Source organism: Triturus cristatus, chromosome 3_1 (assembly GCF_964204655.1).
Source record: "Triturus cristatus chromosome 3_1, aTriCri1.1, whole genome shotgun sequence".
Taxonomy (NCBI): domain Eukaryota; kingdom Metazoa; phylum Chordata; class Amphibia; order Caudata; family Salamandridae; genus Triturus; species Triturus cristatus.
The window spans coordinates 114,851,182-114,865,253 of NC_140583.1; the positions used below are offsets into that span (position 1 = coordinate 114,851,182).

A 14,072-nucleotide genomic window follows, 5' to 3' on the forward strand; every position below is an offset into this window, starting at 1 on the left:
TAGTGAAAACATGTAAATAATAAAGAGGGTAGGACTTAAGGAAAATCCCTGTGGTACACCAAACTTGATTGATTTTGGGGTTGAGGAAAAGGTACCCAACTGTATGGTCTGTGTTCGGTTGCTTAGAAAGGAGCAGAGCCACTGAAGGGCTTTAGATTGTATATCTTTATCATTTAGAGATTTCAGCAGGAGGTTGTGTGAGACGGTATAATAGGGCGGAACACAAAACCCTAGACCCTGGATTTAAAGGTGATCGCCACAGCATCATAATAGGGCGGAACACATAATCCTGGACCCTGAGTTTGAAGGCGATCGCCACAGCCTCAAAATAGGGCGGAACACATAACTCTAAACCCTGGGTTTAAAGGCCAAAGCCACCGCATCATAATATGGCGGAACACACAACCCTAGACCCTGGGTTTAAAGGCACACGCCACTGCATCATAATTAGGTGGAACACATAACACGAGACCCTGGGTTTAAAGGCGAACACCACTGCATCATAATTGGGCAGAACACATAACACTAGTTCCTGGGTTTGGAGGCGAACGCCGCCGAATCATAATAGGGCAGAACACATTACCCTAGACCCTGGGTTTCGAGGCGATCGCCACCACATCATAATAGGGCAGAACACATAACCATAGACCCTGGGTTTAAAGGTGAATGCCAGCACATCATAATAGGGCAGAACACATATCCATAGACCGTGAGTTTAAAGGCGAACACCACAGCATCATAAAAGGGCAGAACACATAACCCTAGACCCTGGGTTTAAAGGTGATCGCCATCGCATCATAATAGGATGGAACACATAACTGTAATAATGTGTAGGGTAGTCCAGCCGTAGTAGTTTTCATCTAGGTTTATTTAAGTTGTAAGTAGTACAAAGGATGAGCCCCACAAGGAGCAGCCTCTACGCTGCTCAGCCCATCACCGATTGACTCAAGCACTCCAAGATTCCACACGCCAACATTCTCACACACAGTCATTCAGGCTGAGCAGTATACTACAACATCTCCCTCCTTTACATTAAAAAGGAAGGACCTCTCAGGAGGCATAATAAAAGTTAACAATAAATAAATGAGGCGAAAGCATCTTGAAACATGGTATGACACATTAATATTGAAACATGGCTTAAAAATTGAAGGTGGGAAAGTAGGAAATACAGATGGAAAAGTAATAAGTGGGTAGGAAGTAACAGGAAAGACAGGAAGCACAATAGACTCACTCATGAACCATTCCCTATCTCCCAAAATCACAACCCACACTCTCCAACACCACAAGCAAAAACCCAACCCAGGTACAAGGATCATGCAAGCTGGCCAGGCAAAACACGAAGAAAGTACAAGGGTACAAGCAACAAGGTGAAGAAGATAACAAAGCAATGAAGGAGAGAACGAAGCAATGAAGTAAAGAGAACAGTAAACGGATGGAAGACAGCCACAGAAATGAACAGCAAAATGATGGCTGTCGATAACACAAGCAGTAGAATTGGGGAAAGGTCCGCGGAACACAGCAAATAAAAAGCTGTTGAGCTCACAGAGGTAGGAAAGAGATTTAAATGGATAGGTGAGCTACACCATGGAACTTCCCCCAGGACAGATTGGGGTGGAAGGTGTGGTTAAGCACCATACAAAGAATGCAAAGTCTAGGAAAAAGAACATTGGATATGGCGGAAAATACCAAATGGAAAAAATGCAATATGTTGGAATATACAACAAGGTGTGGTGGAAAATACCACACGGCACAACGTAATATGTAGAAAAGGTGTGATGGAAGACACCACTCGGTATAATGCAAAATGTAGAAACAGAAGATGTGATGACGCAAAATATGACATTATGCGAAGTGAAAACAGACGTGGAAGCATCACATGAAACTATGCCACGTAAAAGCAGAAACCACACAAAACCAAGAAACATGCAGGAACTGCAGATGTGGGGAAACACCACAAGAAAGTATTCAACTGCGCAACAGGTAAAGCAGATGTGGGTACGCACCACATGAAACAGATGTGGTGACGCACCACATGAAACAGTAAAATTTGGTGTAACCAGTAAAATGTGGTGTGGTGGAGGATATCAAATGATGGAATGGGTTTTGTAGGAACAGTAAAACTTGGTGTGGCGGCAGATACCACACAGGAGAATGCATTTCGTAGGAACAACAGAACTTGGTGTGGAGGCAGATACCACACAGTAGAATGCATTTCGTAGGAACAACAGAACTTGGCGTGGCGGCAGATACCACACAGGAGAATGCATTTCATAGGAACAGCAGAACCTGGTGTGGCGGCAGGTACCACACAGTAGAATACATTTTGTGGGAACAGCAGAACTTGGCGTGGCGGCAGATACCACACAGGAGAATGCATTTCATAGGAACAGCAGAACTTGGTGTGGCGGCAGGTACCACACAGGAGAATGCATTTCATAGGAACAGCAGAACTTGGTATGGCGACAGATACCACGCAGTAGAATGCATTTCGTAGGAACAACAGAACTTGGCGTGGCGGCAGATACCACACAGGAGAATGCATTTCATAGGAACAGCAGAACCTGGTGTGGCGGCAGGTACCACACAGTAGAATACATTTTGTGGGAACAGCAGAACTTGGTGTGGCGGCAGATACCACACATTAGAATGCATTTCATAGGAACAGCAGAACTTAGGGGCATATTATCAAGCACGGCGTTAAAATTATCACCGCTTTAGCGGCAGAAAACTGCCGCTAAAGCAGCGATAATGGGCTTGATAATATGCCACAGAGAATTTCCATAGAAGCCCATGTTGACAACAGAACATGGGCATCTATGGGAATTCTCAAGGGCATATTATCAAGCCCATTATCGCCGCTTTAGCGGCAGTTTTCTGCCGCTAAAGTGGTGATAATTCTAACGCCGTTTCTTGATAATATGCCCCCTGGTGTGGCGGCAGGTACCACACAGGAGAATGCATTTCATAGGCACAGCAGAACTTGGTGTGGCGGCAGATACCACACAGGAGAATGCATTTCGTAGGAACAGCAGAACTTGGTGTGGCGGCAGATACCACACAGTAGAGTGTATTTTGTAGGAACAGCTGAAATAAGTTTGTTGTAAAACACCATGTGTAAACATGTAAAAACACAGAGAAAGGTGTGGACAGGCACCACAGAGTACTATGCAACATGCAGCAAAAGTAGAGGGCATAGAACAACCAGAGAAATAACATCAAATAATGGTATACTCTAATCAGGTGCACACTAGCTTAAAAGAAATCAAAACAATTCATAGGAAAATTGTCAAGCTGAAGAAACTGCAAAGATTGAATTCCAGTTTAAAGGTGCATTACCACCAATGACCATATGATGGCAGCGAAGCACCAGAGACTGACTATATTCCAGTGAAAACACTCTATGAACGAAATTACGAGAGTGAGGTGGACGATGGGAAATAAGGAAGGAAAGCAGCAGGTAAGCAAACAGTATGTATAGCACAGTCAGGGCTTTAAGTGGGCCGGGTCTGTCCGGGTCTGAGCACCGGCAGTTTTTTTTTGGGGCCCTCGAAACGAGTCTCTATCGGGCTCTATTTTCGTGGCTACTAAAGGTAGTCCGTTCTTTTTTTTTTTTTTTTTTCGGACCCGTTTTGAGGGCCCAAAAAAAACTGCCGGTGCTCAGACTCTGCCCACTGTTGCTGCACTGTTAGGCAGTGCTTTAAATGGAAAAAGTCCCTGAGGTGTTGTGACGCAGCACTGTAATAGTACACATTGCACTGCTGTGTTCTTCTGATGAAGATCGCACTATTGTGCTCTGAAAAAGCAATTATAATCCCATTGTGCTGCAATGCATCTCTTTTAATACACGTTGTGTTGGATACTACGTTGTATCGCTTGTAATACACATTGTCCCGCAATGACACAAAACCTTAGATAGGCATTTCTCTGCAGTGATGTAGTTTGCTTTCTAGAGCACTTTGCATTGCAGCGCTACACATACTATGCCAGTTAATTAAAGGATAGACTTCAAGATGCTGTGTATCGCTGATAAGGCTCTTCATGGCGATGACCCTGTTTATTTTAAACATAAACTAACTAGATGCACTACCAGAGGCGCAACTAGAGCCAAATTTCGGGGGGGGGGGGCTGAGCAAAAATTTCGGGGGGGGGGCTGAACTTTAAGCAATAGGCAGAGTGGAGCTGCAGGGGCTCTTAGAAGGGGTGAAACAACAGCAAGGCCTCATTAACATGCAAATGGTCTTTTAAAGACCTGTGAAGTGCTCGGGTGCGGCTGCTTTTTTGCCCGGGAAGGTGTCTCATCCCGGGCTGCCTCACACGAGGGGGGGGGGGGGGGGGGGGGCTGAAGCCCTGTGAGTCCAATGGGTGTTGCGCGCCTGTGCACTACTACCAGGACACTTCGATCGTCCTCAGCAGGTAGCTTTACAGTGCCCAAGGTCAGAAGATCGCAGGGGTAGGGGGAGGAGGGTGCAGAAACTTCACATACGGCAGAACCAAACGATGGAATGCTCCACCCTTCAACTTAAAGGCCAGCTCTTCCCTGTTAATCTTTAGGAGGAACCTTAAGACCTGGCTTTTCAATCTATAGTCTCTGCTTTTTATGGACATTAATATCTTCTGCTATGCTACCAGCACCAAGATGCCCTAGGGTATTTAAGCGCTTTATAAAACTCTGAACAGAGAGCTCTGAGAGTCAATTTAAACATGCAATCAGAATATATACAGCACAAATGCCAAGCGCAAACACTTTTATTTCAAATATTTAGATCTAAATATTTGAAATATAGGATCAGAAATCTAAAGATCTCCTCTCGTTCTAAGTGTATGCGCTTGGCATTTGTGCTGTATATATTCTGATTGCATGTCTATGTTGCCTCTCAAAGCTCTCTGTTCAGAGTTTTATAAAGCGCTTGAATACCCTAGGGCATCTTGGCGCTGGTAGCATAGCAGAAGATATTAATATTATTAATAGCTTAATATTTGTGGTTTATTGGTGGCAAACCATACTCTGAGGTGGGCAATTGTAACCATTTTGTGCCTTTTTTGAAGATTTAAAACTACACAAGTCGGTGCTATAGTATGTTCCCCTGGCCATCATTGTTCGTTTAATCGCTTTATAAAACGAATTTTCATTTTGATTTTATTTTTTACTACACAAATTGTTCTGCTTTGCTGTTGCATGTGCAATAATTAACATTATTCTGCTGTGACAGAACCTCTGCAGTGGTGATGTTTGTCTTTTGTGTGACTCTTACCCCTCAACGCTACACAATACACATTGTTCTGCTATTGCCACGCTGCAGTGTTGCTCCCATAGTACACACTGCCCAACTGAGACAAACCCCCTACAAAACACATTGCTCTGTGAAGCTGTGGTCCATCTTTTGTATTAAGTGTTGCCCTGCAACGCTACACACGACACATGATAATGCTGCGGTGTAGCTCCCATAACACTCACTGCACTGCTATGCTGTCACTGCACGTTTGTTATACAGGCTGACTAGCAGTGGCGTGACACATGTCTTGTGAAACATATCACCTTGTTGTTGGTGCCACTCCTGAGGGACATTCCCCAACGCTGTTGTGTAGCGGCATATGCAGGGCTTTAAGTGGTCCGGGTCTGTCCAGGTCTGAGCACCTGCAGTTTTTTTTTGGGGCCCTCGAAACGGGTCTCTATCGGGCTCTATTTTCGTGGCTACTAAAGGTAGTCCGTTCTTGATTTTTTTTTTTTTCGGACCCGTTTTGAGGGCCCAAAAAAAAACTGCCGGTGCTCAGACTCTGCCCACTGTTGCTGCACTGTTAGGCAGTGCTTTAAATGGAAAAAGAGAAGTGCCGGTACTCACCAAATTGATAGGGGTGAGCCTGGGAGGTGCGTGTCTGGGGGCGTGGCTTCAAGGCAGCCTTGTACACTATCAGCATTTTCTTCTTCACTGTTCAAAGTGCCTTTGGCCAAGTTCTGCCCATAGCTGCAGGGTGTAATTCGCGTTTGTTGTAACTATATATAGCGTGAACTTAGCCCGAGGGCATTAACATGAGAAGCAGAAGTTTTACGCAAAAGCAGACTTTTTTTTTTTCAAGGCACTCTGACAGACAACGGATCTGCAAACTTTCCCTATAACTCACAGCGTGACAGTTCCAATGTCGAGACCTCTAGCTTAGAAAAACACAGGTGTCTTCCTGTCCTGTTGCGCTGTCAGGGTGTGAGCAGGGCCAGCCTGTTTTAACACCTCATTGTCCCTTTCTTCGTGCTCCTTTCACCGTTTCACCCCTGCTGATACACACACCAACAGACCCATCACCGTGAGGCAGCTAAACTATCGGTGATTTAGGTGAGCTGGGGAGGTCTCGAGGCGTTTGGGTTCAGGGGGCAGTCACTGCTTAGCTCAACTCAAAAAGGACCCCCTGCTGCCGCATTTCAGTCTCTATTAGCAAGGGCGCCAAATTTCTCTCCGCCTAAGGCGCTATCTTATCAAATGCCGGCTCAGAGTGTAGGGCTGCAGCCGCAACCTAGCGCCGGAATCCACTCGACATGAACTGTCAAGCACCCATAACCTAGAGACTGACCACAGCATGCCACTAGGAGTACCAGTACTCTCTTAACACAAGGAGAAGTCCCGGTACTCAATGGGAGAACACGGAGAAGTGCCGGTACTCATGATTTTCTTAAGCACACAGTGCTAGTTATTTTGATTTAGACCACGCCCCTACTCGGATAGGCCACGCCCCTTCAAGACATTAACCACGCCCCTTTTAGAGCACCCCCAGGTTTTTTTTTCCACTTAAAGCACTGAGCACAGTAGAGAATCGTTGCGCTCGCTATCTAGGCAGAGCGATGCAGAAACTGGAGGTGGCAAGGGCTCGGATCGTCGCACTCGCTGTATGCGCAGAGCTGATGCAGGTGGGAGCACAAGGGAACACCGTATAGAGGCTTATTCAGTCTCAGGATAATTTTACTGAAGGAACAGGAAGACGTGGTTGGCAAAGGAAACGTGGTTTGAATCTTCAATGATTCACACCGGTGTTGGGACAAACCTAAGATGTTGGCAAGTTTTTTTAACGTGGTTGCAGGGTTGCTCTCGGTGTGTCCGTGCATGTAGATAGCAGTGAGCAGTCTCGACAAGTGCAGAGGCAATGACGCGATGCAGGGAGTGCTGCACGCGTACAGCAACAGGTAAGGTTGCTCACGCAAGTATGTACATTTGAAAAGGTCACGCACACTGCTAACGCCCCATCCCCCTATTGGATACAACGTGTAAAACAAACACCGACAAAAAACGCATCACCAATGTCACTGCGTCAGTCCACACCAACTGGAGGGTAATTGCCGATCCCGTAGTAAGCACTCACTGCCCATCCACAAAGTGCTCGCATGAAAGAAGAGTGTAAAGATCCTCCAATGCGGTAGCAGACCTGTCTCTGTATTAAAAGAGTTCTTCAACAAAGAGTCATACCCCTTCTGTAGCACCAGTTAGAGTACACGGGCAGACGCTGTAGATGAAGATCGCACTGTCAGTCACGGACTCAACAACACCTTAGACACTGCTGGTCTCCGTGATTGTAGAAAATGTTGAGCTCACACCTTGGTAGACAGCATGTCTGTAGGCAGGAACTGGGAAGCAGTTGGACCTGCAGGTAGGAACTGGCAAAACTGGCACACTTCAGTTGTGGGTGACCGATGGGAGGTCACTGGTGGGGCTCAGAGGTGCCAGGTTTCTTTAGTACGCAGATTTCAATTACAACGCGGTGCTTTTCCTTGAAGTAATTGAAGCTTTGTGGGAAGGTAGCACAGGCAGGTTCTTCTAAATCGTCACCAAATGTAATAATAAATAGGGTAGTCCAGCTGTAGTAGTTTTCATGTAGGTTTGTTTAAGTTGTAAGCTGTACAAAGGATGAGCCCCACCAGGAGCAGCCTCTACGCTGCTCACCCTTCACCAACTCAAGCACTCTAAGCAGGGCTCGAGTCGGGGTACCACGCGGGTGGACGGCGTCCCCCCACTTATTTTACTGGGTTTTTACCGGGTGGACGCCGTCCCCCCCTGCCCAAAAGATGGAGCCGGTACCCGAGTCTGCACCTGCAAGCGCGTTCAGCACTCACCAAACCTCACCTCCTATTGTCGAGGGAGGACGAACAGAGGTCATTAAGTTGTTTCACGTTGATGGAGCCGTTCAGTATGACAGACGGGTGCTCGTGGCCATATATTAGAAAAGGTCAGTATGTATTCATGCATTTCAGATGGAGACCGGCAAATTTACTGTGGGCAATAAATACGCACCGAACAAGCGCAGCTTTAATTTCCCCGCTCCTTTGAGTGTCAATACGGCGACGAATTCCAACGTAGACATTCTGCTTTGCCCTTTGAACCTGCCCCCATCGCCTTGTAACCTTTGTTAATTAGAGGGGACCACATTTCGTGACGTCACTTCCTGCCGTGACGTCACTTCCGGTGACAGCACCTAACTTGGAGCGTCCCCCCACTTCTTTTTCTAGGACTTGTGCCCTGACTCCAAGATTCCACACGCCAACATTCTCACACACAGTCATACAGGCTGAGCAGCACACTACAATAACCCTAGACCCTGGGTTTAAAGTCGAACGCCACCCCATCAATATAGGGTGGAACACATAACACGAGACCCTGGGTTTAAAGGCGAACATCACCACATCATAATTGGGTAGAACAGATAACACTAGACCCTGGGTTTGGAGGCGATCGCCGCCGAATCATAATAGGACAGAACACATAACCATAGACCCTGGGTTTAAAGGTGTACGCAGCACCACCCAGGCTCAACAGGATACATCATGAAGCCAGTGCTTGTATGTTTAGAAAATGCGAACATAGTAATTGTGAAATTAGCGATGGTGTATTTACTGATCTAATGATTGGCAAATTAACGATTGTGGAATTATTTATAGCTTACATTGTAAATTGTTCTATTAATTATTTTGAAACCATTGAGTAGTGAATTGGTAATTGTAGAATTGTGATTGTGAAATTAACGAATGTTGCTGTCCTGAAACATATTTTAGAAGTAGTAAAAAAAGTAACAAATCTTTTGTGCATTTAGAGATCACCAATACAATTATTGTAAGGCTGGTAAAACTATAGAAATAGCGATTGTTAAAGATTGTTAGATGAGGTATTTCGAAATTACTGGCTGTTAAGCCACACCTAGTGTTTTTAGCAAAAAAGGACCTTAGGTATTGTGGAATTACTGATCATAAAATTAAATAAGATAGTGAAAGAGTAAACAGCGAAAGATACTACGGAGCTGGAATGGAAAACTCAAGATTTGAGCTCCTGCTACAAATAAACTGTCACCTAGAAATTAGTCACACCTAACTCGCCTCCCTTTGACTTTATATTAATTGTGAGGATATTTGCTCATCACCTAAACACGCCTGCGTTGTCTACTTAAGGTTCCAAACACAAGTATCCCTCGTTTCCTCCCTTTTCCATATTTTTAATGATCTTCCACCAGATTCTAGGAAGTGCAGCAAGACACATTACAGACTGGTTAGAGCAAGGTTACAAGGGATCAGACAGCGGTAAACAGTGATACACATATCTTATATAAATATACATCTTCGTGACGTAATGTGCTAGACGTATGAACTGGACAATTTGCAGTGGAGCACGAACATTGGATATGGCAGTGTTGCCAGGTGTCCAATCATTTGCCCGATGATCAAAGATCTGGAGCAGGTCTAAAGGGGTGTACGCAGTGAGGAGGTGTGGCTTGCCACATGAATATTAATGAGGGAGGTATCACCTATAATCCACATTCCAGATAGTGGAGGCGGACTGCAGACCTACGTCTCATCATTGGCTGTGTCGCCATGTGCTAGTAAAAAAATGTCACATTGTGAAACGCTCTCAGGGGCACAGACACAGTGGAAGCGATTCGAAGTGGACGAATTCCCCTTCGCTGATGCTTAGCGCCTCCCCACAGCAGTCTTGGCAAATGCAAATTTACATGGATGTTGTACATGTGATTCAAATGGTGCAATACACTGTAATGTAACCTAACACAAAATATAATATAACAAAGACTAAATTATACATAAAATGTGATTCCATGTAATCATATCAAAGGTCAAATGCTCACGAACATAACCCATAAGAGCGAGACTGCTATTGGCTACATACATTTACGCCCTTGTTTCGTTATCACTTGCATATCTGATCTCATCTAAACCACGCACTCCAACGTCTTAGCCTCTCCATCTTATTGACTCATTACTGGCCCAAAGAAGGACTTTCATCCATCTCCCTCGCCCACTCACTGTTCAAGAGGTTGATGAAGGGGTCCAGCCTCACCTTCCGCAGTCTGTTGGCAAACAAATAGTTCACCATAGTAGCCAAGACCAACAAGTCCTTGGCATTCTTTAACTATAATCAATCACATCTTTGTGCCTTCCCTTGGTTCAGTGAGGAAAGGAGACAAATCAAGGGGCTCTCAAAAAGCTGAGAATAAAGAAGTAGGGAAAAAAGAGGAGGTCTCCAGAAGAAAAACTACTAGCAAGAGTGTGAGGAATTTCCCAGCACCATCTAGAGAGCCGAATGGTATTTCTCCAAGAGTTCTGAAAGTTATCAAATGTCTGAAAAATGTTTACAATAATGGCTAGCCGGGCTGCCAATGAGGACTTAGACCTAGATGCCAACCACCCACCAGGGTTCCTTCTCCACCCAGTTCAGTCTCCTCTAACTCAGGTACATCTCATCAGAAGCTCATCCCGTCAAGTTGGCTCAACACTTGCCCTGGCGATCATCATACTCTAACCCTCGTAGAGCCATTCACTGGTCACTTCTGGCTAGCCGCGGCTGCTGCAGGAAAGAGCGGTGGGGCAGTGGGGCTGGGAGTTTTTTTTCTTCGAGAGACGGCCACAAGGGAGAATTAAATATACAATTAATTTTCCCTCGTGGTCGTCTCTCGAAATCCCCCCCAGCGGCCCATAGCTCTTACCTGCAGCGGCCATGGCTGCTACAGGTATTATAAGCTCCTCTACCCAAAAATGGCAAACACCTTCCTCCCTGTGAAGAGCCGTTGTCAAATATCTGCTATGGGACCAACCTGGGCCGTCCCACTGCTGCTATGAATGCAGGCAATGGACTGCCACAGTTGCCTCGGAACAAGCCTGACAGGCTGGAGAGGTTTGGTCCTATTACTGGAGAACTGATAGTCCTGCCGTATTCCCAGCCCCAACTGCCTTTTACAGCCTTGACCTAGTAGGAATCCTTATTTCTTATTACCTCCATTGTCCCTTTTCCTTCAGCGTCCACAAAGATCTCTGCAGCAGGTGGAGAAACTCAATGAGGTGTTGTGCCAGCTAAGCCTAATTGCCAGGAAGAGTTAGCGCTGACCAGTGCTAAGTGTCAGCAAAGACCGACTGCTCCCTACCACTTCCACAAACCCATCCTTCAACCTTCTGCCTTTCCTACTTGCCCAAAGCCTACCTGGTCGTCCATGGTATTCACCCCGTCTGGGCCCAGCACCTCTTCCGCTTGGCTTATGAGGTCCGTCCGGCCACAGTTCAGCAACCGGAAGCCCAGGTCCTGCTGGAACTTCTCCGTGGCAGCCTTGGCGTCCAGCCTCCTGAAGGAACTGAAGCAGCATTCGGGTCTGAGGAGGAAGGGGACACAGATTGAGCTTGACAAAGTCGACACCTTTCAGAAAATCTACAACAAAGATTGACTGAATGGATAAACTCGACTTCATGTGAGGATGTTCACTCAATCACTACCACCCTTGGGTAGCCACGGCTGGCAGGATGGCTCAGTGACCTAAATCGTCAAGATGGTAAAATGCAGTATACAGGAGGTTATAGGTCCAAACCCTGGCAAGGCACACCCAGCCATGCATGGTCAATAAATTGAATAACATTAGTTGGGTAATAACATCTGTCATTTACAACGCTTAGAAAAAGCAGAAGCGCTGTATGTAGTGCCAGATAAAAAAGCTATTATAATCAGGGCCACTGGAATTTAGCAATTCGGAGATCACAACGTTTTTAGCATAGTTATGGATTTGCCACATTGGTCACATAATCCATCATCTGCTGCTGAATCTGCAATTGTTCCTTGCTCAAACGGTTCAAAAGAAACTAAAACGTGTCAGCTCGTGCTCCTGATCACCAGAAGGCTCTACACAAAGGTTGACTGATCATCTGTCAGTTGCTTATTGCTGTATTTGGGTAATACTTTGGTACTAATAGGTTGAAATATTTTCTACACAGTTTTACCAGTGGAAAATGTCACAATAATGAATTAATATTAGCGCAAAATGTATCACATATTTTGCTTGTCCTTGTCATGTAATTAAATCAACCTAGCCGCATAATTTGGTCCTCCTCTGCTAGATAATTCCAGTGGCCTGACTATAATTAAAAACTGGTATTCACCGATCTCTCATATTAAGCCACATCTTTAAACTCCACCGTAGCTGCCGAACACCTCTACGACCACAGAATACAAGTTCTTGTGCTCGGCATAAATTTATATATAGTCTTGATTTTTTACGCATTGTTTACAAATCTCCTTGTCACAATTACTGTGTGAAAACTACCAATTTGGAAGGACTCGTTTTAAAATGTGACTTTAATACTAAAGGGAAAACTGTGAGGAAGACAACACCAATTCTACACCAATCATTACTTAGGGTAATAAAATACGAATCCTACTTCTATGCAATATTTCTTGACTGTAGCCAAGGCTGGTAGAATTATGTGGCATCACCAGTTTAACTCTTAGGTACAGCAATCCGCAACTGATAGGTGAAATGATAATCTTAGCAAAGAGAGTACCACCGCGGGGAAAGAGCTAGAAACTTTTTTTTGTTAAAATCTGCAAATTATACAGCAGGTGATGGTAAATTTGGTTGGTGAGGGGCACATCCAAAACTAGGCCCAGAAAGAAGCAGTGGCAGAATGGCACAATTCCAGAGGCCCTGAATATAGCACATGGACACTGGAATATAGGTTCAAGGCACTAAAATCTCTTCGGGACCCAGCAGCGTCAGCAGTTCATAGTAGGGGAGAACTCAGGCTTTAAGTAATGTAAATGTAAAGTTATTTCCATCGCGCCTACTATTGAGATTGCGTCCATTTCTACATACTCCCAAAATTGACAAAAAAGCCCCCTGAGGTAAGACGGCCAAACTTACATGCGCTCTTCTGAGTGCCCACCACTCCAGCCTGCCATGGCCTGGCCCTGCCCGGCATGCACCACCATCAGCCAGAGCCCGTCACAGAAACATAAAACTATACTATTGATTTAATATCATGTTATTTTCTGTGACGGACTCTGAACAGTGGTCCGACGCTCCTTTGCCATTTCGGAGGAGCCTCCCGTGCCTGAGGTGATGTGCAGTAAAAGGATTTGCTCATAATCCTAATATTTGAACCTACAGGAGGCTGGGGGGAGACTCTAGTGTCCGGGAGCTGAGACTTCATCCCCTAGATTAAACCTACTCTCTATGGAGATCCTTGCTGGACGCAATTCTGTGATGTGCCATAGGGTTCAGAACTCCACGTGGATAGTAAATCTGGCAGCCCACATTAGGGAAGCCGAGTTCAGGAGAGCCTGATAAACAGCGGGATTAGGGAACTCTGTCTCTTAGTGGCATCAAGAGGTTTGCACAATTGTGAAGTAACCAAATTAAGGGCCCAATTGTTGTGGAAGAGCTATTTTCCTGCAATACATCTTGCACTAAAACTGTATAGGGCTGTAAATGTTACAATATCAACATGTGACAACTTTTCTATTCATTTAACTAGCCTATTTTTTTAAATCCCTCAATTTATTTTATAAAATGGTTAACTACAATCCCATTTTCCAAAAATCTCCAATAACTGGTTTCTAAACAGTTTGCAGCTATAGCCTGCTACATTTATTCAAAACCCCAAATAATGTATTCGTTTGTTGATTGACTGCTGCAACTATCTGAAATCTTCCAAATTATTTTATAATATTGATTTTGTTTATTCACTATTTATAATACAAGTGCAGGCTGCCTGCCACCACGGTTCAGGGATTCCATGCCCCGCTGTTCACGAGCCTGTTGCCCCATTATGG

General features: G+C 45.1%; 1 protein-coding gene across 1 annotated transcript in view; it reads right to left on the minus strand.

The window, feature by feature from the left end:
* LOC146859807 (ankyrin repeat and BTB/POZ domain-containing protein 2-like) overlaps nt 1-14,072 on the minus strand; it is a 487,880-nt gene that overhangs the window by 57,057 nt on the left and 416,751 nt on the right. The window contains exon 5 of the mRNA XM_085643532.1: nt 11,457-11,622. Coding sequence (XP_085499658.1) covers nt 11,457-11,622 — 166 coding nt within the window. The remainder of the gene's footprint in view (nt 1-11,456; nt 11,623-14,072) is intronic.